The sequence below is a fragment of the Vigna radiata genome, chromosome 6 (assembly GCF_000741045.1).
Source record: "Vigna radiata var. radiata cultivar VC1973A chromosome 6, Vradiata_ver6, whole genome shotgun sequence".
In the NCBI taxonomy this organism is placed as follows: domain Eukaryota; kingdom Viridiplantae; phylum Streptophyta; class Magnoliopsida; order Fabales; family Fabaceae; genus Vigna; species Vigna radiata.
Genome location: NC_028356.1, coordinates 33673683 through 33697030, shown reverse-complemented (window position 1 = coordinate 33697030; position 23348 = coordinate 33673683). Strand labels below are relative to the sequence as shown.

The window sequence follows — 23348 nt, the reverse complement described above, 5'->3', positions numbered from 1 at the left end:
GTTAACATATTTGTTAATCAGATAGGAAAATCCGATAATCATATACTTCGGATACGGATATCCGATAAATAGTTGTTTTTAATTTTTTTTATTTAAATTTAATAATTATTTAATTTATTTAATATTTTAATATAATTTAATATATTTTTAATATAGTAAATCAAATTAATTATTACTATTTTAATTATTATTTTTATTTTAATTATTTAATATAATTATTATTATAATATAAATCATATTTTAATAAATTATTAAAATATAAAATTATATTAAATAATATTTGAATTTTAAATTAAATTAAATTATTATTAAGGTGGTGCAGAGTTTTTAATAAAAAAGAGAAAAAATATGTAAAAATATTTAAAAGTGGAATTTTTGAAAGTATAGGATGAAACACCCAAATGAAAAATAGGAGATGCAAACTTAATCTGTTCCTAATAGCAGAGTTGGGCCTAGGCCCAAATGAAAAAGGGTATGACCAGCGGAAATTGGTGGTGCAGAAGCAAGCAAATATTTTTTCTCTCGTTTTTTGGTTTGGCCCTCGTAGGTCCAGCAAGGCTCAGACAGCAAACAAAGGGTGCAGCAAAAGGTTTTTTTTTTTTTTTTTATTATACATTATTTTTTTAAAAATAAAAAATAAACGGCCAAACCAGGGGAATCGCCTCCGCTGCACGCACAACGCCACCACCCGACCGGCCACAGCTCCCGTCCGGCAAGCCCTAGCGTCGCCGGCGTCACTCTCAAATCGCCGGCAGCCATCCCCTGAAGCCACCACCGTCAACCCCTTTTCTTCTCTCTCTCGCACTAGCCTAGGGCTGCGCCACCGCACCGCCGGCGACCACCCTGCCAACGTCAAAGCCGCTGTGCAGCGAACACCATTTCTCACGCGTTTCTTCGCACCATCCGACGCATCACGCCATCAACGGCGGCGCCACCACGGCGACTTCCAATCACGAACCTGCGGCAATTCCCCCACGTTCGAACCTCGTCGCACAGCACCGTTCTTCTTCTTCTTTGGTGAGCGAATCAAAATTGAAAACCAGCCATTGCGATTGCGCCGCTTTCTTGTTCAAAATCCATGCTGTGGTGTTCTTCTTCTTGTGCTCCGACGACAATAGATAGCACCGGTATCAGCTACTTCTTACTTCCCTGTGAAACGACAGGGCCGTATACTTGTATTCATCAGTATGCGCATTGTTACCGTCGCCAACTCTCTCAAATCACTCCGCAGCCTCCACTTCCTTAGAGTCACCTCTTCTGCCCCCCTTCAGTTCAAGGGTAAGCCAAACATCTCTTCCAATTTTGTTATTGTCATTCTTCAATTCCATATTTATGATGACAAAAACGATAATCAATTATTGTGTATTTTCCCATAGACAAACAGCAGTTTGAAATACAACCACGCAGCGCCACCTATTCACCGGATAATGATCACATAGTTGGAAAATCAACACTGGCGATGGACCTCGCCTCTGTACTCGAGGAACCGAAGCCGAAACCGAAACCCAGGAATCGGATGGAGCTTAAGCGGTTTTTTGAGCTCCGAATAGAAAAACGGGTCAAGGAGCAACACACCAATGGCAAGTTCCACGACCTTATGACGTGATTTCCAACGCAGAAACCCTTCGTGATGCTTACAACTGCATCAGGATCAACTCGAACACCCTGGACGCGACTTCAAGTTCGAGCCACGACGCTTCATTTTTGGATGACCTAGCTGAAGAGCTCGAGAAAGGGGATTTCGACGTGTCTGCAAATACGACGTCGTTCTCGACGAGGAGAGGTTCTGTGAACAAAGAGATATTAGTGCTTCCCAATTCGAGGTTGAGGGTTGTGCTGGAAGCGATGAGAATAGCTCTGGAGGTTGTATACAAGCCGCACTTCTCGAAGATCTCGCACGGNTGCCGGAGCGGGAGGGGCNGTGCCGCTGCGTTGAAGTACGTGTGCAAGGGTGTTTTGAATCCTGATTGGTGGTTCACAGTGCTTGTGGTTAAGAAATTGGATGTTGCTGTTTTGGAAAAGCTGATTTCCATAATGGAGGAGAAGATAGAAGATCCTATTTTATATGGTTTCATTCGAACCATGTTTGATGCTGGAGTGTTAAATCTAGAGTTTGGGGGTTTTCCTAAGGGACATGGTCTCCCACAAGAAGGGGTTTTGTCCCCTATTCTGATGAATATTTACCTTGACCTTTTTGACAGTGAATTTTGCAGGCTGTCGATGAAATACGAAGGCATATGCGGTGGAGGGCTAAATGAGCGAGAAAGTTCTGGCTCCGTGTTGCGCGATTGGTTTAGGAGACAGTTGAATGGAGATGATGTNAGGAAGGGTTCTGGTGTCAAAGTTTACTCTTGTCGCTATATGGATGAGATGTTTTTTGCAGTTTCTGGTTCAAGGGATGCTACTGTTAATTTTTTGTCTGAGGTCCANAGTTATTTGAGCAGTTCTTTGCTGTTGGATGTGGGTGATCAAACTGATGTATTGTCCTGTGATGGGTCTCATGGTATCCGCTTTTTGGGAACTTTGGTGAGAAGAACAATTAGGGAGAGTTCTGCTGTAAAAGTTGTTCACAAGTTGAAAGAAAAAGTGGAGCTATTCACTCTGCAAAAGGTGGAGGAGTGGAATTATGGGACACTTAGAATTGGGAAGAAATGGTTGGGTCATGGTTTGAAGAAAGTTAAGGAATCAGAAATCAAGCATTTAGCAGATAGTAGCTCCCTCCTGAACAGGGTTTCCTATTTCCGTAAGTCTGGAATGAAAACTGACCATTGGTATAAGCACTTATTGAAGATATGGATGCAAGATGTTCAGGCAAAAAATGTCAATAGTGAGGAAATTATCTTATCTACTTTTGTTGCAGAGCCGGCTCTTCCTCATGAACTAAAAGATTCCTTTTATGAATTTACAAAGCAGGCAGAGCGGTATATATCTGCTGAGGCAGATTCTATTCATAAGCTTTTGCCAGATAATAACAGCTCAACTGAGCATCCTGTGGCAAAAACTAGACTGTTGCTCCTATCAATGCCATAAAGATGCGTCTACTGAGATATGGATTGACAACAAGTAAAGGGTACCCCCGGTCTGTTAATCTGCTTATCATGCTAGATACAACTGACATTATTGACTGGTTTTCAGGGATTTCTTGCCGCTGGCTGAAATGGTATGAAAATTGTGTTAACTTCGATGAGATAAAGCTCTTGATTACATATCACGTTAGGAAATCATGCATTCGTACTTTAGCAGCAAAGTACCGGGTACATGAAATTGAGATAGAAAAACGGTTGGGTGAAGAACTTATCAGGATTCCATCAACACAGGAAATAGAGATGGAGATGACAAATGAAGCATTGGACGTTCAAGCTTTTGATAACGATGAGGCATTAATGTATGGAATTGCGTCTAGTGGTGTGTGTTTGTTGTCTCTAGCGAGAATTGTTACCCAGGCAAGACCATGTAATTGCTTTGTAACAGGGTGCTCATCTTCAGCACCTAGAGTCTATACTCTACACGTCATGGAACGGCAGAAGTCTCCTAGCTGGAAGACTGGATTTTCAACTTGCATTCATCCAAGCTTAAATAAACGGCGATTAGGGTTGTGTAAGCAGCATTTGAGGGATTTGTATCTTGGGCATATATCACTTCAGTCTATTGATTTCANTGCATGGAANTCATAAATTATATTTGTAGATTTCTCAAGTTGTTTGGATTTAACTNGCTTATTACTNCATATCATTGATGATGAAAGTACTANTGAAATCGAGGTATGAGATGGTATCCGATACTTTCTCCTTACCAGCAGATTTTCTCAAAGCACAAAGGTGATTCTTGGTCCTTCATTATTGAGATTTTCATTTTAGAAGGCATCAAAGCATGACAACGGCTATATTTGATAGTTGGAGTTGGATTTATTGGGTTTTTATTGTCATCCTAATCTAGATTTATATTTTCTGTAATCTTTCTCAAGGTCAAGTGTTTCCTTCAATGATCTTGGTGGATTTTTCAATTTACCGATGAAACACTGGCNCCAGTCACTCATTTATTAAGTTGAGGGAATTTTCCAATAACTGGTTATTTGTTTTGTTTCATCTTTCTTCCTGTTTAAATCAACTAGTTAACATGATTTTTCGTTCATTGGTTATGTAATTGAAATTTNATATATGCAAATAAGCCTTTTGGCCTTCTTTTCTGAGGCCTTTCTAGGGATTATCAGGAATTTGCTAGGGTTTAAACTGAAGGTAATGCATGTCTTCTCCTTCAGCAGTAGGGGCTTTTGCTCTATCTCTAAAAAGGGGCAGCTTGGATTTGCTTACTCTGATTATTATAATTCATGTTGCAGGGAAGAAGAGCAGACATTTGTACTCTGGAAATGAGTACAACAGAGTCATTACAACTGGGCCTCAGCCTCAATCTCAAAGCTTCTACTTCCAGAGCTCAACAGTTAGCTATGGNGGTGCAAATGGAANGTATTATACCTCCTCAAGGACAAGAAGGAGTGNGAGTGATGGAGTAAGCATTTGAATTGTTGATTAAAAAGCTATAGTGAAAGATTTGCAGAATGTTGTTTTTCTGATGCCATTTTTTCTGTGTTAGGTGACCTTTGAAGAGAGCAAGGAGGCTGATAGTTCAAAAAGAGAAGCTTCTCACTTAATTTCTAGAGGCATTCATGGCAAGGTATACTTATACATTCTCTTTGGTTGCTATGGTAGATTCATTTGTTTTTGTTTTGGAATAACTTTTTGCTGTTAACCTTTAATTCTTTAACTTCTAACAGGTCTCTTAATCATGTGGTTTTACTTATATGTGATGTTTTGTAGGGTCATTCCCTCTCCAAGAAACTGCATTCTGATGGTAGGGTGGATACTATGCAGACTTTGCACAATATAAATGAAGGTAGGTCATGTATATGATATTCGTGAAAGTATGGTGTGATATCATATGACCATAGTAGTCAATGGTTCATTATAGTGCTGCTATTGTATTGTTGCCTACGGTTGCAGGCTTGCAGCAATGGCCCCTTTGATGGAAGGCTGGTTTGTTGCAACTTTCTATAGCAGTGACTANTTAATGCAACCATNTGTCCCGTAGCTCTCTTCTGAGTTTCCAGCTAACTCACATTCTTTGGGACTCTTTCTGTGGTCTTTACTCTGATAACATCCTTGGGTTTCTGTTCACCTCAAAAAGGGACTTATGTTTTGTTTTCCACATTTGTGCGTATGATATGTTATATGTCTATGTTCCTTTTTTCACTGTTGTGTTCATTTCAGATAGGTAAACCTTACAGTGACCTTTGTCTCTGTACATTTTTTTTCCTTTTATTTTACTTGCATGACCCTTCTTGTTTTTGACTCCTGTGTTTGGCTAGAATTAGGACTTTAGCTGTTAATATGCAATTAATTATGTCTATCTTTGTAGCATTTATATACTTGTAATGGAAATTATCTGTTATGTATAGAAATTTGGTAGTTGTGATCATCCTGCTATTCACTGTCGAGACATGATGGTTTTGAACCACTATTCGGGATATATGAGATTACTTTCACACTTTCATATTCTTGTATGTCTGCATTCCTGAAAGATTTTTGAGTTGTGATATTGTAGAGGAACTTACTGGCTTTGAAGAAGAATGGAAAAAGAAGGGTCAAAACTATATGCCTGGATGGACTGGGAGTATTGGTGAGTAATTATCTCTATTCACTGGAAGATATCTCTACCATTTACAATAGGATATTTACAGTTATATGTTTACATATATGTTTCCATAGTTTCCTTAACTATATTCTTTTAACAAATATCTGCTAAATATTGTAATTTACTCATTGGATTATAACTATTAATGTACTTGAATAACTATAATTGAACAAAATAAAGTAATTTGCTGTATTATCGATAGTGTGTGCTATGGTGGTAGAGTGGCCAGGACTGCTGTTTGGACAGTATAATAGCACACGGTTTAGTGTCATGGCTGTAAGCGCCTGTATGCATTGTTGTCTCATTTGGTGAGACAAAATTGTGTTTTTTTAACATGTAGGGTAGTGCACTTATGGTAAGGGTTGAAGCCGTAAAATGTCTTGTCTTTTTTAAAAGTGGGTCTAGTTTATGCCATTAAAGTTGTCTAGAGTTGATTAAAGTTGTCTAACTTTATGCCATTAACCTAATATAATTAGGTTTAGCCTTGTTTAAATAATTGGATATAATTTTTTTATGTGGTTAAAGATAAAATTAATTAATTTTAAATTTAAACGTCTTAATTTTAGAATACTTTAAGATCTTATGACTTGTTGACAAAAAAAAATATTTTTAAAAAAGATTAAATATGTATTTGTCAATAAATTATTATAAAAAGTTGTATTTAGTATCTAAACAAAATTATAATATTTAGTTCATGTGATATTTATTTTTGTGTCACAACGGAGTCACTAAACTATAATATAATCTCTATATACATTGAAAAAAAATGTTTCACGTATTCTTATAAAGTACACAAACAAATATTTTATAATTTAATTTAAAAAAATATATAATCTCTTTATAACAGTCTGAAGACAACAAATACATTCAATTCTTTCTAAAAATGTATTCTATTTATATTCTAATCATACTAAACATGAATTTTAATTTTAATATTTGCAATTATAATTTCCTTCTATAATGTGCATAATTTTTTTTTCTCCATACTCTTAATTATGACCTATAATAACAACAACAAAATTATGATCAGTCCCATAAACCTTTTCTTTTTACATATCTTCAAGGATGTATTAAAAATTATTAATACCAAATTAAAACTAACAGAAAATGGTTAAACTTATTACAGCAAAATAAATCCTTTAATCAAACATTGTATATTCTTTCCTCTAAGATAACAGTACGAATTTAAGATATTAATTTGGTATTATAAGTTGGTACAAATTCGAAAAGATAAATTGATTATTACAATAAAATATGTTCTTCTTGTGTTTAAAACCAATTTAACACTTAATTATCTTTGAAACAGTTTCATTAAGGGACAAACTAGACTAATGTCACATAACTTCACAAACTTCTGAATAATTTTCAACACTTTAAGAACTAAAAAACAGAGATAATTATACTTTGAAAATCAAATTGAAGATTTATCCATAACAAATAATTCTAACTCAACATAAGTTTCAAAATAATTAATATAATAATCAATAATAAGACAATCAATAGAAAAATAAAGGCTTAATACTTCAATTGGTCCTCTAATTTGTCAACTAATCTCATTTTGGTCATCTATTTTGCAACAGTCTCAATTTAGTCATAAATTTTGGAAATATGAACACATTACATCCCATCCGTTAAGTGTTAGCAAACGGCGTTAAGTGTTGATGAGCTGTAAGTTTAGTTTTTACCACGTGTCAATGTAAAATAAAATGTATGAGGTCTAGGATGAGGTCCCTATTCAGATATATTTTTTGTTCAGATCATTAGGGGTTCAACCCTTTCCCCTCCATTCAACAATCACAATTCGCCTTCTCCAGAAGGTCCCTCGCCATTGCTCACGGGGTTGCCTCTCTCGAGCTCGCGTACACCACCGCCTCTGTCCGACGGCCACCGTGCCACCGCCTTCAGTCGGCCCCGCCGGACGCAAACCACGGCGTAGCCAACAACGCTGCTCACCAGCAACATCGTCTGCCATCGGAGCCACCCTTTCGAACCCAGCCATCACGCCAACCTCCACATCGCCGGCGACACCCAACATCACCGGAGCTACCGCCGCAAGCCGTCGTCCACTATCCTCTCGTATCATCACCGTGCCGCCATCGCTTTTGCTCGTTCAAGCCGCCGAATGCAACAAAACATCCTCCATGTGGTTGTCTGTTGTAGATGATTGGGGGNTTCAGGGATGGACTTCTGCGTTGATNTGTTGNAGCGAGAGAGAGGNCNCTCNTTTCTCGGCGTGAGTGATTTTAGTTCAAGATGGGTTTGATTTTGAAAATTGATTGGGTTGATTTGGGGTTTGTGTTGGTTAAGGGTTTTTGGATTTCTATTGAGGAGGGAATCTTTCAAAGATGATGGGTATGTTGTATGGAATGGGATTGGTGGTACTGGAGGGGAAGAATGGCCGTTTGGTCATATCAATGGAAGAAGAAAATGGGGAATTGGTCCAGGATGAGGTCCCTATGGCAATCCATTTTATTTTACATTGACACGTGGTAAAAACTAAACTTACAGCTTATCAACACTTAACACTATTTGCTAACACTTAACGAATGGGATGTAATGTATTCATATTTCCAAAATTTGTGACTAAATTGAGACTGTTACAAAATAGAGGACCAAAATGAGATTAGTTGACAAATTAGAGGACCAATTGAGGTATTAAGTCAAAAATAAATTACTCGGTGAAAAGTATTTATATTATAAAATTTTAAATTCTTCCAAACAATTTTATTTTATTTATTTGGCTACAGCTATAGACACTTAGACACTGTTTGAAAACTCTGGCTGTTTTAAGATTTTAATATGCATTTTAGCAGTTTTTTAAATATATCTTTCTATACGATTAAGTAATTAATATTTTTTACTGGAGTATTAATGTTATTTCATAGTATAAATAGTACAGACATACGCACACACTTATATATATATATATATGCAGCCACAAACAGAATCCTAAGCATATTGACCAGAAAAAGAAACACACAAGTTTATTACGATTAAAGGTGTGACTTAAATAAATTATAACTGAATGAACTTAAAACTAATTTTTGAAAAATTTAAATAGATCAGAGCTGCTTGCCCATGACTGAAACTGGAGAGCTCTAATTAAATTAAAACAATTTCCCACCTATTAAACACTAATGCGTAAACACCGTGCTCTTCTGCCTAATAAGCTTTAGGGCCCTTGCCTCCAACAACTCACCATTTGCCATTATTTGTAACCAATGGTTTTGTAGCAGACACATTCCTTACATGGTGTTCAAACTGTAAGCTAATGTATTTTATACAACAATAACCTACATATCTAGAACAAAGAATAGAACCTCAACTGAACGCCGGCTTTGGACGAAGATTTCAATTTCAAAATTAAACTCAGTTTCTTAAAGTTAATATTGCGCAAGCTAAACCAGGGGCATTAATTCTAGATAAACGAAATGATTTTAATAAGGGATTGATAAAGAAACATAGGAGCAGCACAATCAGCATACTCCAATAACCAAAGAAAAGTTGATACATGACATCTACTATAATTTATTCACACTTACACATATATCAATTGATTTGTTCAAAGCACAGATGCGTCCTTGCCTAAAAGATATACAAAGACCAGCCATGCAGCTGATGGCCTAGATGGTAGAAAGGAAACTTTTCATACATTAAAACTACGCTTACAGAAATAAGGACAGTGACTATTCATATTACAAACCATATCTTACATTTACAAACACTTCCAGCCACAAATTAAAAAAAAAAGAAATTTATATGGAGTTCTGGAAAGAATGCCTACCACGTACCTTCATTTGTCCGTCTTGTCAGGTTTCTTTCAATCTTTTATCGGTCCTCTCCCTTTCAATATNTTATCGTTCCTCTCCCCTGTCCTTTCCATTTTTGGGGTTCAGATGAGTTGTCTTGATTAGTATTTGGTTAGTTTGGTATGCAAGCATCCATCGCCAAATGGATTTGCATGATTTGAGAAAAATTGCAGTTAGATTAAATTTGTTCAACAACACTTGGAAAACCCGTCAAAACTATGGTCATGCAAAAATGGAAATCCCTTTGTGCAGTGATTAAGAGTCATGTGATTCTTGGTCCATCAAAATTACCCGCTGCTTACCACTGTCTGAGCGGAGACTATCTACCTTATTATATCCTATCTGCAATCAGATAACAAAGACAAAAGCTCAGAATAAAGAAAACACGTGTATAGACTTTCAGACAAACAGAAGTCAAACAATTCCAAGATAGACAGGTGATTACCTCCACTGAACTGTCAGGAGAGAACCACTTCAATAGCACACCAAGATGCACTACGGCAGGAATAAGCTTGAAAAGTAGTGGAGTTGTTACCTGTGGAATGGGCAAAGAAATTATAAATGGGACTATTTATTATTGCTTTACAATGATAGTTATAGTGTTGTGCCACTGACTTTAAATCATGGAAACTGGTTGCAATTTATGGTCCTTAGATTTTAAGTTATTTACTGAAAGATACTTCCAGAACTTGTAGATGCAGAGCTTGGGGCAGCTTACAAAAGTTAGCCCGGAATTTGCCTAACTCATTTTATGTGTTATTGGATAAAAGAGCATTCACTTTTTGAGTTATTAGTAAATTTGTGTACAGGCAAAACCATTGTGTTTCTAGGTCTATTATCAAATTGGAGTAGGGGGCAAAAATTAATACAAAAGCTAATTTAAGGTTGCTTTATCTTTCTCCAAGACAGTATATGTATACCCCAATGAGTCAAAAGTATACGCCATAGAGAAAGTTAAGAGCTTCCATCCAGAATAAAGTTCTTATATATTTGGTTCATGAAAATTCATCATGGATCAAAGGCAAAACACTACAAAGACAAAGGATCAGTTTTGGAATCTAGTAACTGATAATTCAAACTAAAGAGAACAATTTGATACCAGACTAAGAGCTGTAGTCCCAAGAAGCAGCAGATATAATTTACCCTGAAATTAATCAAAATATTAGAATCCATAATAGCCAGTGATACTTTCAAATTTAAGCTTTATTTTTCAAGTTACATCACGAGTAGAAGTGAAAACGAAATGAGCTAGTCCCAGCTTAAGCTTGGCTAAATAAGAAATTGAGCCTATTTTCTTGGCTAATCTAGAGCTCACAAGCTACTCAAGCTTAACAAGTCAACATAGAGCTTTGTGTAAATTTTAGTTGAATATTCTTAGCTCAAATTTCTAACCTAATATGAATGATTTTTTACTATATTTCAATAAAATATAATTGTCAAACCAAGAATAAAATTAAATGCTAAGATTTATTAAATTAAGTATAATAGTAATTTTAATATTATTTATTATGTGTTTGTATGTTTATAAATCAAGTTGGCTTTCCAGCTAATGAATCAAACAAGTGAAAGCTTAAGCTAGATTCATTTGCCAAAATTTTCAACTCAGTAGTTAAATCGAGATACAAGAAGTTTCAAGAGTAGCTTGACTCACTTCTAGTTCTAGCCTTATCACCAATTTAAGCTCTACCAATTTAGCCATATAACTACCATTTTTATCCTATGTTCAACTTTAGAAATCTTTAAACAATTGAACTTAATTACCATAGATAAATCCTTCGTCACTAACCTCAACTAGATGGAGGTTTGAAGCACGACTTAGAAGAACAAAAGCAAATTCTCCTATCTGTGCCATCGACATTCCAACCTACACGTTCATGATTTCATGTATTTAAATCAGTGAGGGGGAAGAACAGTATCTAACCAACAAATTCTGAAAAGAAGCTTACAAGCATTGAGGTCTTGTTGTTGTAACCAAATCCTTTCACAACAGATGCAATTATGATTGTTTTTATAACAATCACCAATATTACAGATGCTACCAAAATATCAACATGGTTCCAGAGAAAATGAACATGAATCAGCATTCCAATGCTGGCAAGGAAAAGAGCAGCAAAAAGATTGCGAATAGGTTCAATCTGAAAAGTAAATAAACAAGAGGTCAAACTTCTTCCTTCTCTTACCAGCAAATATTACAGACTTCTAGTTCAGATTATAGGTTCATGAAATAATAGGAAAATTTGTCAATTTCACTGACAAATAGGAATCAGATTGTTGAGAAGGAAATTATACTAAAAAATGCCATGAATGTATTGACACAAGCAGTTTACAGTTTGTATCTAGTCTTACTTGCTCTAGTGTATGTTGAGCCAGATCAGTGGTTGCAATCATCACTCCAGCGGCAAAGGAACCTAATTCTAGACTTAGTCCCAGCTTATCGCTACACTGCAAATATAAAAAGTAAAGAGATTCATGTGTGCGTAACAGTAAGTTGATTAATCAACAGAACCAGCGTATATTATCTGAGTAGAAGTTGGAATCCTTTAAATGCAAAAGCAAGAAAAGAAAAACACGACCAAACACTCAATCATGATGAATATGGCAGTTTCTGCTGAAACAAAGAAGGATAATCTTTTCCTCGATTTTGCAAATGACCATTACATCAGTTTTTACTAAATTTATTTCCTACATACAAAGATTCCTTTTAGCTGATCTGTTTCCAAGGATTAAACAGGGTAGGAATATCCTTTCCGATGGTTCAAAAAAAAAAATAGTTTTAATTAAGCATGTAGAAAATGGACGTTCTATAAATAATAAATCCTCAATTACAGCCGTTAATAACAGATTAATGTTATTCTTAATTGTACAAGCTAAAAGAGGAATTCAAATAATTATTAGGCAAATTCTATTGATCAAATAAATGGAAACAATAATAATGAATCCCTGACTAACGTCATATACATCTTTCTTCCTATTATAAAAACACATGAAAACAAAGCATTTCAAATAGAAACACAAATTTGGAAGAGAACAAACCCAGGCTACTAGCAAGCAGAATGCAACAGACGCCAATTGATAGAGCTCATTTGTCTGCACAAACAAGGTTATCAATTATCATTGAACCACTAAAGACGGTCAAACAAAAGTGCATAGTTAATTAGCCATATGATAGAAATAAATAATTAAACAAAATACAAATTTATTTTCATAAATTCTTCCTGCCAATATTGTTGAGAAGGAAAAAGTAAGTAATCACTTCCACAGGTAAGATTTTATATTAAAGAGGGACAGTAGTATGAACCTGTGATGAGAGACTTATCATCAGTTTAAGTAACCATGGAAGGCATGTGCGAGACAATATAGTCAGAACAGAGAGGAAAGCAATTAAAGTCACCAACCTGGATTCGGAAAGGTGTATAATGTTATGCTTATGTTGGATAAAGCTCTAGGTTAGAGACTAAATAAAATCTTCCACAAAATGCCAAACAGACAAAGTGCCAAGCTGAAAAATCTAAATAAACATTGGGATATTTTTATGGAAAAATGACTGAAAAGAAGACAGCAGTGAAAGTCTGTAGAGAGCCTAAAAGTGTCTTATCAGAGATCGACTGGGAAGGAGACAATCAAAACCCAAACTAATCGTGCTAACCACATTCTAGGGGTGTCAAATACATGGATGGGATAAACTTTTGAATTCATTTATAGTGGATGGGTTAGAAATAAACTGTTAAACCATATCTATGATCCATTAAATTTGTATTAAAATCTCCATTTTAAAGCTAAAAATATTAAACTCAACCAAGAACCATTTCTGATGGAAAAATATATTATATTTTAGTTTTCAAAAAAGTACTTTTAAAATAAAGTTCAATATGTATTCACATTCGTGAGCCAAAATACAAAATTCAAAACTCTTCCCTTAAATAGCCATGCTCAATCAAGGAACTCTAGACTACTAGATCCAATAGTATCATCCAATAACAAATGGTATTCTAATCCAACCAATCCATCAATTTCATACTTTTATACTCGGATGGATTGGTTAGATTTATACATGGATGTATTCAATGATATGGTTAGAAGCCAAATGAAATACATTTTCACCCTTACCATGTTTGTGGAAATAACCAACTGACAATATGGACATATGCAAAGACAGAACTAGGAACCAAATTATTCAGATAGAGAGGAGGGACCAGAAATGAATACAGAGGGAATGTTGGGAGAGATCAAGCACTCTCAAATAGCATAGGTTATATTGTTCTCTGCATTTTCTCATCCAACAATACTTTGTATAACAGAGGATTAATATCAGTTCTGTTTAAAGATATCATATAGTTTGTATTCATCTTTATTTGTGTATGTGCCTGATGTACAACCTGTCACTATTATTATATGTATCTAAGAATCTTCATGCCATTTACTAATTTTAAAAATGACAGCGTAAATTAGAAAATGGAAAGCTGGCTTATTTGAGGTCTGCCGTAACTTGCCTTAATTACAGTCTCTTTTGGGGCTGTTTTACTTGCATACACAACGGTGGTGTTCAATCCCACATCAACTAGATATATGACTTAAATATAACTTATTTGGGCAATATTTGCTTACAGACTGGTTTTGGGATTCATGTGAAGTCCCAAAGTCCAAATTCTAAATGAAATCAGAGTCTACATTAGACCCATTGTTTGGACAAACGACGTGCATTGTCAGACTCAAGACCCATAGCTTTAGGTATGAGGAGATATGTTGGAAAGCCACCTTAATAACAACCTCTTTGGAAGCTGCCCCTATTCACAACCTCAGAAGTGGTGTTTAGTTCCACCTTAACTAGAGATATAACTTAAATAAAGTCTGTTAAACTTTAGTTGAGCTGAGTCAGTCCCTAAGCCAAATTCTATGAGTAACCTTTTCTTGCTTTAGATGATTTATTAATTTTCTATAACTTTATTGTTTGACTGTTGCAGTAATACATTAATACATAGTCCCCTCTGTCCTTCTAGAGAACATCAACAGTGGTTTTTCTAGTTTGAGCACACTTCCACATGTAATTTTACCCTTTTATTTTCTTTTTTCAGATTTCCCACATTTCTATATTCTTTTAATGACTCAAACTACACAATATATACTTCAGAAACTAAGCAATAAGCTTAAGTGGAGATAACTTAAGTATAAATTTTATGAAAAACTTCCTGCTTTCGATTCTATTTATAAGACCCAATTAAACAATTCACTAATTATGGAAATTAGTTAATTTAGTAGTAGCATTAAATTGTCTTATTTAAATATTTTTACAGAATTACCCCTAACAATAATGAGACATACTCTTATTTTTTTTCAAAATAATTTTATTAGTGTTAGCTGTTTTAATTTCTCTCATCATTAATATATTTATTGCTTTAGCTTTTATTGGCTATGCATGTGAATAGCCAAAGTGATATTTTAACTATTTTAATCTCTCATCATTAATATAGAACTCAGGAAAATGACAAATAATTAAGCTTATTGTAGTGAAAAAAAAATAATACAGGAACTTTCTAGATTAATTATTATTAAAAGGACAAAGTCACACCTCTAATTTGGTTATTATTAAAAGGGAGTAGACGGGGCATTTAATAACCATGCCATTTCAAAAGACAAAAATGCATTTCCTTTGGGCGAGCCACAATAAGAAGAAAAAACTGCCAAAGATGGACGCTTAATGGAAAATATCAGTTCAATCCTAAGACTCAGATGTTCTACACTTACAGCTTGGTCATTGATAACACTCCTTGAAAAACACCTGAGGTGCCACCCAGAACTGGAAGCAAAGCAAAGAGCAATCCAACAGCACAATCCTTTAAGAAAAAGGACAAGAATTAACAGAAAATTCTACTGACATTTATAGTCTCTATGATTAAAATAGTGAGCAAAGAACAATAGTGGACACAACAAAGCAAAAGAGAAGTTAATTCACAAGCAACCACTGACTAAATACCTGTAAAATAAGGGTCCCAATTGTGACTTGTCCATGAAGAGCATTAGTGGTGTTCTTTTCCATCAAAAACTTCAAGACCTAAACAAAAAACAGTGGATAAGAAACTAAAAACTAATTACACAGTGAGAAGTTCAAAAGTGTTTTAAAGTTAGATGGAATCAGATTGGTTATATTGATTTACCACTGCTGTTGAAGACATGGAAAGGAAAGCACCAACAAAAACCCCTTCTGAAGCTTTACCACCACATAGCTGCAAAATAGCATTCAATCAGAGCTGCAGCATTCAGAATGCCATATGCCAAAGCTCACTGATGTAAAAGATAATTAAACTAAAACGCTTCAAGCCCATAAACATTCACTAAAACTGCAATTCAAAACAACTAAATTATAGAAGAGAGAATAAAGAGACAAAATCATAACTTCCCTTTTTGACTAAATTATTATGTTCATTATCTACTTCCGTATAATACTGCTACTATTTTTCCATCTATGTCACCGGCATCAAACATTATGGATTCTATAAAATTTGGAAGGGAACATATCCCCAATGGAAGATAAAGAAATTCAGGACAGTTGAGAAAAATTAGATTATAGAAACTGATTCTTGATTAGTATACCCATGAATTATTTCCACTATTCAAGTACATGGCAGCAGCTTCAACCTACCAAATTTGTCATTCCTGGGGAATTCAAGTGGAATTTGATTTTTCCAAAATAAACGCATTATTCAACCAACATGTATACTAAATTTAAGATTAACTTATGAAACAAAGCATTTAGTTTGAAAATTGGTATTTTTTGTATTTAAAAAAGTCAAGAGCTACATTATATAATTAATAGACAAGGTGGCAAAAACGTCATATAAATCTTGCGTAAGACTGTCTATAAAAGACAACTACAAGATCCAAGGGTTACTTGTTTTGTTCTTTCCACATTATTAATGTATACAATGATACAAGAATAACAATAAACGAGATTTCAGATATTGGTGAATCACATTTATAACTTACCGATACAGTAAGTCCACACATGCACATAAATAGAAAAATCTGAAGTAGACCTCCAAGAACAGCAACAGCTCTTACAACTCGGAGCTGCAATCATATAGGAAAAATCATGGTAATCAGAGGTAATTAAAACATAAACAGAAATAAGATGGAGAAAATATGAGAAAACAGAAAACAAGCCAACCTTTGTTGTGGAGAACTCGAGGCCCAATGCAAAAAGAAGAAATATTACACCAAATTGTGCCACTGTTTCCACCTACATATTTGAACAAAGTTTCTTTAATTAAATACTTAAATAGTTTCCTATTTAACTAGAATTTTCTTTTCGGTGATAGTACATTTGTACTTTCCTTTGATTAAATTGTTTCCATATTCAATTAGGGATTAGGACTGTATACTGCATAGGCTGTACATCATATCATGACAAATAAAAATAGTAGCCAAAAGGACTTTATAGAAGGGCATAACCAACTTGAAGAGATGATCAGCATCTTGGATGCCCCATAAAGAAGAAAGTTCAGTGGATCACTTTTGATAAGGATTCAGACCATCAACCTGACGCAACAAAGCTGTAGATGGCTTGACAAGATGATAGTGTAAAAATTATATCACAAATTATGTGATTCTATGATTCTATAAGCCACAAATAACAAAAGGGTGACTCAAACACTACATGATGAAGAAAATATCAGGACAAGGAGGATGAACTGCATCTTGGATGCCCCCTAATGAAGAAAGCTCAATGCATTCAGACAATCAACTTGATACCATTAAGTTGTAGCACAAAATGCCAGTGTAAAAGTTAACAATATACAAATTATTTGTGATTCTATAAGCCACAAATAACTAGAGGGAACTAGAAATGAAGACATTCCTTGGGACAAGGAGGGGATAACAATAGTTTAGCATCATCATTGGAAAGGCAGAGACCATATAAGCTGATAACCACATATTTCCAAAATTTAGGAATCCTATAAAACTAACCATATTATATGCAAGCTTAGAAAGTAATACTAATATGCTGATAGTCAAGTTTGTCAATCAGAGTAATGTATAATTTTAGTTGGGGTAATTGAGTAATTCTAGCATTGAAGCGAATAACAAATAGTTGTCATGGCAAAGTAAAGGCGAACAACAATTATTTTGGCTACAAGAGAGATATTACCACTATAATCAAAGTCACAGACTTGAGTATATCCATTGCCCATCAATCTAGCTTTGAAGCGATCAACTTCATCACTAGTCCAACTTTAATTGCATAAACATAACGACATCCAATTGTTTTCTTCCTAGATATAAGAACTAACTCTGGTGTGCTATTATGTTCAAGAACTTGCATTTCATTAATTATGGCATGTGGCAATCAAGGATTACCAAGTGCTTCATTCATATTTTTAGGAATTATGATTGACCACAAAGAGAAGACAAAAGGAAAAAAAAAAAGGAAAGAAACAATCTTTGATGGCTGAGAAAATTGTTATATATAGGATCTGGATTATGGGTAGACCTAGTAACTTCAAATAATAATGTGCCAACTTGAATAGTCACTATCAAAAGTTGTGGTATTGAGTGATAATTAAGAAGGAATTGAAGAGGACTCACCTTGGAGCATTGGACTAGTCATTTGGGAATGGCATTAGTATGTAATAAGAGGTGGTGATGATGGTTTGAGTTGAATCTAGCTGGGATTTATGTGGAGCAAGAGGAAAAAATGACTCATTTAATGGCATAGGTAGGACTTGGAACAAATAAACATCATCTCGTAAAGAAGGAGGGAACAAGGGAGTCTATATAAAAAAATTGACATTAGACCTCTTGGTTTTATAAGAGTAAAATTGATACCCTTATGAAAGCAAAAATATTCCAAGAGACATTTGATGGCTCAGGCTAAGAGCTAAACCAAATTTAATGACGTATCATGAACAAGACAAACAACCAAAAGCAAAGGGAGAAATATGAAAACATGGCTTGGGCCCCTAAATATCACAATGAATGATAAAAAAAGACAAGATTACATCTTGATTCAAATTGCTTAGGAAAAGATCCAACATGTTTTCCCAATTAACATGACTCACATTCTAAGGCTTAAAGTTCTAGTAAGTTGAGGAACCATTTTCCCTAATTTTGACAAGTGAAGATCATGTAAAAGCTTAGGAGATGGGGATGAAAAACAAGACAAATGATGTCGTTCCACATAAATATAAGCCTTAAAATGCATATCCTTTGTTAATCAGTTGACTTGTACCACATTCCTATATAACAAAAGGTTATTGAACAATTTAATTACTTGGTAATCGACTTAAAGAAATAAGATTGAAGGGACATGCATCAAATATTCTTAATATTCCTCATCAAAATAATTTGATTCAACTTGTCTAGTTAAGAAAGTCATGGAGAGAGTAATAGTTTTCTTGGGTATGGCTCCTTTTCTTACTATACATGCACTGACTACATCCTCTACCACCACATCCTTTTCTAATGCCAAGGCCTCCTCTTCCACATGTAGATACCATAACAAAGAAGGCTAAGTGGATTCTTGAAATTTTCCACCTTTCAGACCTTGGACATGAAGAAGTCGATTTGTTAAGCTTTCCATGATTGGAACTTCTTGAATTGTTAAAATCTTATTCCTAATATGATCAAAATCTAGATTTATTGCATGAAGGATCATCACCATTTATAATTTGTCCAGCTTCTTAAATTCTTCTAAGGTATAAGCTTCTAAGAACATCTTCAATTCTTTCAACAACTGATTGTCCTTCAGCCATAAAAGACATCATATCATGATTTGTCTATATAAGAGATGCCACTCGTGGGCAGAACCGGAATGCCATTTGCAAACAAATTTTAGGCCTTCTTCCAAAAGCATATGCATGTTTTGAAAGTTTTGGAGGTTCCCAGTATATTGGGCCCCACAAATTGTCACAATAAAGCATAGAGTTGAAAGTCCAACTTTTGCTATTGTGTACTATTTTATAATGAGATCTTACTAACAACTTTTTCCTAGTGATCACCAAACCCTATTCCAAGAAACCAAAGTTCAAAGATGTTATACATGTAATTTATTCCATTAAGCTTTTTTGACGTAATGATGAGAAAACCTCAAAAATAGTGTTGACACAAAAAGCATTTTTGACCAAAAAAGATGGGTAAAACAGGAACTCTACAACGAGAAAAGGGGAGGCAAACAACCAACCAGCGGGATGGAATGGGACATATGCAGAAGATGGCAAACCCAATCACAGCAGTGCAGCGTCACCTCAGTGGCTGGAAGGCAACACATGGGCAACACGCACAGGTCAGGGATGGTGGTGAGTAAGGTAGTCTATGCCTTGGACCTGTGAGGTTGGTCATCACTCAAAGAGACACTCCAGATCTGGTGTTTGCTGGAGCAAACTGTGACAGTCGGCAACAGCAAATGGTGGCCAGACAACATTTTCTTCACCAGACAAAACAAAATAAGTACACAGGCAAAGCGGGATCAACTCGCTTTAATACCAACTCGAGGGAACAAAAAGAAAATATATTTTAGAGTTTGCAAGAGTCTTTCTTAGGATTTCATATTTATATATAAAATGTAGATTAGTTTAAGATACAGAGAGAGAAATAGTAGGAAACAAGTAAATGTAGGACTATAGTTACAAAGAGGTACCTATTTTAAAACTATTCTAACAATTCAATTCAGGCTTGCACATAACATAAAAAAAGTATATGAAAATGAAATTCAACTGAGCCAAAAATATTACACCAAAAAAACAGAGACAATATTTTTAGATAAAAGACATTAATTGATTTTTCCAGCTACCTGCACCATTTCACTGACGAAGTTAAAGCCGCCAGGACCAACTATGGAGCCAGCTAGAAGATATCCGGTTATCACCTGCCAATCAATACTGAGTTACTGTCAGAGTTAACAGAAATTATACTTCAGTAGACCCTATGTCTACATTAGTCAAGAGTGAAGTTAGAAGAAGGATGTTCAGACCGGTTGTCCAGCAAAAGCAAATGCAACGCCTCCACAAGTTGCTGAAACAATAGCAACTACCAGGTCTGAAATCAATCTATATGGCAATAATAAAAGTTTTCGTAAGTAATAAAATCCATTTTAACCCAAAAAGACATGATCAAAATATACTTACCGTAAATCTAGCTGGAGCACCGGATACTTGGATTTAAAGTTAGAAATGATAAAGACATTGTCCTGAAAGAAGATGAATAATTTATACACTTTAAATTTGCAAAACTCAATGTAATGTCAACAACAATAACAAACCCAAAGTTGAGCTGTCTCACCTTCCGATCTATCAACATTGGGGTATCCTCACCTCTATTGAATACATGATGTAGTTGAAATGACCTGTAAGTTGAGAAAAACACATTATAACAACATCATGCATTAAAGACACCACATTGTCCAACAAATGAAGTAAAAAATTAAGTACTTTTCATCCTTTGTGTCATTCTTGTTTGGTGTGACTCGCGCCACAGTTTCCAGAACAGCCTGATCCACAAACAAGGAAAGTGTAACTCAGTATATCATGACACTAAGAGAAGGCATAATACACAGGTGCCATGGATGCATATTGGTAGAACAACAAAGGTAGGTTCACACTAAAAGCTACAAGACTATAAACTCAAAGCATATAACAAAAAAAAAAGGGCCAACTCAACCATGTCATTCAAATTTAAGACCTCTTATCTATCAATTTACTGCATTTACTACATACTAAAAGAGTGAATCTGGCTGAACCCATATCAGTTCTTCATTTTTTTGCTTTTTCTCATTTCCTCACTTTTTCTGTTGATGTCGTGGTTATAGTATTGTGGGACTTTAAAGGGCTAACGAGAGAAACATGCGGGAGAGGCAGCAAACAAAAAAGGCACTATACGTAATGATTGTAAGGAAGAGTGATTAGCATTATAACGATTGAGGAAAAGATGACAAAAACCAGTTAATAACAGAGGACGCACCAAATCGAAGAGCAAATTGCATGACATTTAGTAATATCTCTTACACTTCCATTTGCAACTGAGTCAAATGGCAGCGGCATGTGATCCATCCTGTAACTGACTTCACTTGCTAAAATAAGCCACTCTCGTTGTTGGCATATTATTATTATTGCTATTAATCAATTATAATTATGATTGCTACATGCTTAATATGATCAACCGGCGACTAGTCTTAAATTAAACACTATGCCACTGCTAAAGGCAAAATACTAACCTGTTGTTCTGCTACACTGTTGTTGAAACTTCCCGGATCAGCCGCTGCAAACACGAAGAGGCAAAAGAAAAACAAACTAAACATTAAATCAGCTTCTGAAATTCTTCAATTCTAAATCCTAGTCGTGAAAAACAAAATTCAAGTACATGTAAAAACACTAACGAATCTCTAAAACAAGAGCCAAAAAATAAATAAAATCATAAAATGCAGCAACAAGGTCGACGTGACTTGAATTTGAATGAATCAGGCACTTAACAAGGGTTTATGTCCATAGATCAGGAACCAAAACCCTACGAATGCGCGTGTAGAGTAAACGGAAACCACAAATTCAGTTTCTCAGTAGCGGAAACGAAAGTGAAAAGCGAATAAAAAAAATTGAACGGCGAGAGCAGAAAAGCCAAGAATCCAGAATCCAGTACCTTCGTTCTGGTCGTTCTCGGTGAACTCGTGCTCCAGCGCGCGATCAATTATGTCGGCAAAGCTTCCTTCGCGAGGTCGCGAGAGAGAGACGTTGGACTCGGTCGCGTTGGCGAGTTCGATCTGATCCGACTCGATAGGTCGAATAGCAAGCGAGGAATGAGGAAGCAGAAGGAGCGAGTGGAGAATAACGAGAAGGACAGGCACCAGCAGCACGAAGTGACTGTCGCCGCAGCACGGGGACGGAGACGGTGATCTTCTCAATGACATTGCTCCGCCGGCACTCGTTAGCAGGTGGCGGTGCGAGTTCGGATGACGGCGACCGTTGGCCGCGGAGAGCGACGGTGGCGAAGAGCGAGAGTTGAGAAGTGTGAGAAAAACTAGACCAAAGAAGACGGAGTGAACGAGTTTGAAGTGGTGATTGGTGAAGAGTCAAGTTGCAGTGTTCATTAATTATTTTCATTATAATCAATTATTGTTGTAATTAATAATTAATTAATTAGTATGTTTTGAATGTCGTTTTGACGGTGGTAGCCTTTTGTCTTTTTCTTCTTTTCTAAATTTTTCCTTTTTTGTATAATTTTTTTTCAGAAACTTCTTTATTTTTATTTAACTTATCTCTGAAAGGGGAAAGAAAATAATTTCATATTTTTATATTTTGTAATCTAACAAATTAAAAAGAGATATAATTTCATGTTTCTATTATAAAGGAAATAATTAATTTTAGAGAAATAAAAATCCAATCTAGTAATTTAATCTAAGGAAGAAAAAAATTAATTGTTTAATATTTTTTCAAATATTTTACCAATTAGAGAGATAAATAAGTGCATCTAAAGTAAGACAACATAATCAGCAAAAAACTATAGATGTTTTTCTCATTCAATAAACGTTTCCATAACTAACATTTTTATTCATGAAATAGTGATGGCAACTATCATAATTGAACAAAAATAAAGGGTTATTTTAAAAGTAAAAAAAATGAGAAATATTTTTCAAATTGAAAATATTAATCAACAATATAAGTGTGAAGTCAAATCACTTGTAATAACAATTTTAGGTTATATTTTAAAATTTTAATTCAATATCTAAAATGGTTATTTACCAATTTACTCTTTATATTTCTCAATAAGCATAAAAATAAAATAAACATTAAAAAGGTCTAACTTCAATTTTAAGCTTGAATTTGTTGGTGTGTTTTATGCATCAAATAAGCATTAATAAATTGTTTGGGA

General features: G+C 35.0%; 4 protein-coding genes across 9 annotated transcripts; 3 read left to right on the top strand and 1 right to left on the bottom strand.

Annotated features, from left to right (window-relative positions):
* Positions 1-372: 372 nt before the first annotated feature.
* Positions 373-1734, top strand: LOC111241893 (nuclear intron maturase 4, mitochondrial-like). The gene is made up of 2 exons (XM_022782502.1): positions 373-1278; positions 1377-1734. Exons 1-2 carry the CDS (start codon positions 1188-1190, stop codon positions 1604-1606), a joined length of 321 nt encoding a protein of 106 aa, XP_022638223.1. The 5' UTR covers positions 373-1187; the 3' UTR covers positions 1607-1734.
* On the top strand, positions 1631-3818 carry LOC106763746 (nuclear intron maturase 4, mitochondrial-like). Its single transcript, XM_022782233.1, is given in 3 exon segments — positions 1631-1681; positions 1726-2995; positions 2998-3818. Coding segments are annotated over 3 exon segments (1998 nt in total). The 3' UTR covers positions 3675-3818.
* Positions 3680-6105, top strand: LOC106765007. Of its 4 annotated transcripts, XM_014649484.2 has the most exons (5): positions 3680-3818; positions 4337-4506; positions 4591-4671; positions 4815-4890; positions 5599-6098. In XM_014649484.2, the coding sequence occupies exons 1-5, from the start codon at positions 3764-3766 to the stop codon at positions 5679-5681; spliced, it is 465 nt and encodes a 154-aa protein (XP_014504970.1). In that variant the 5' UTR covers positions 3680-3763; the 3' UTR covers positions 5682-6098. The 4 variants fall into 4 exon arrangements, with proteins under 4 accessions (XP_014504970.1, XP_014504971.1, XP_022638222.1 ...); XM_014649485.2 differs by lacking the exon at positions 3680-3818 and having other exon boundaries at positions 3935-4506; positions 4998-6105; XM_022782501.1 differs by lacking the exon at positions 3680-3818 and having other exon boundaries at positions 3935-4494; positions 5599-6101.
* Positions 6106-9140: 3035 nt separating this feature from the next.
* Positions 9141-22628, bottom strand: LOC106764844 (K(+) efflux antiporter 6). 3 transcript variants are annotated; one of them, XM_022782499.1, is made up of 21 exons: positions 22119-22628; positions 21700-21743; positions 20918-20976; positions 20769-20832; positions 20615-20676; positions 20461-20536; positions 20281-20355; positions 16660-16731; positions 16479-16562; positions 15650-15718; positions 15469-15546; positions 15240-15328; positions 12796-12892; positions 12531-12584; positions 11844-11939; positions 11444-11632; positions 11284-11361; positions 10597-10641; positions 9943-10032; positions 9800-9839; positions 9141-9593 (listed from the first exon to the last, which is right to left on the bottom strand). In XM_022782499.1, exons 1-21 carry the CDS (start codon positions 22384-22386, stop codon positions 9535-9537), a joined length of 1788 nt encoding a protein of 595 aa, XP_022638220.1. In that variant the 5' UTR covers positions 22387-22628; the 3' UTR covers positions 9141-9534. The 3 variants fall into 3 exon arrangements, with proteins under 3 accessions (XP_022638220.1, XP_014504746.1, XP_022638221.1); XM_014649260.2 differs by lacking the exon at positions 9800-9839 and having other exon boundaries at positions 22119-22627; XM_022782500.1 differs by lacking the exons at positions 9141-9593; positions 9800-9839 and having other exon boundaries at positions 9976-10032; positions 11259-11361.
* Positions 22629-23348: the final 720 nt, after the last annotated feature.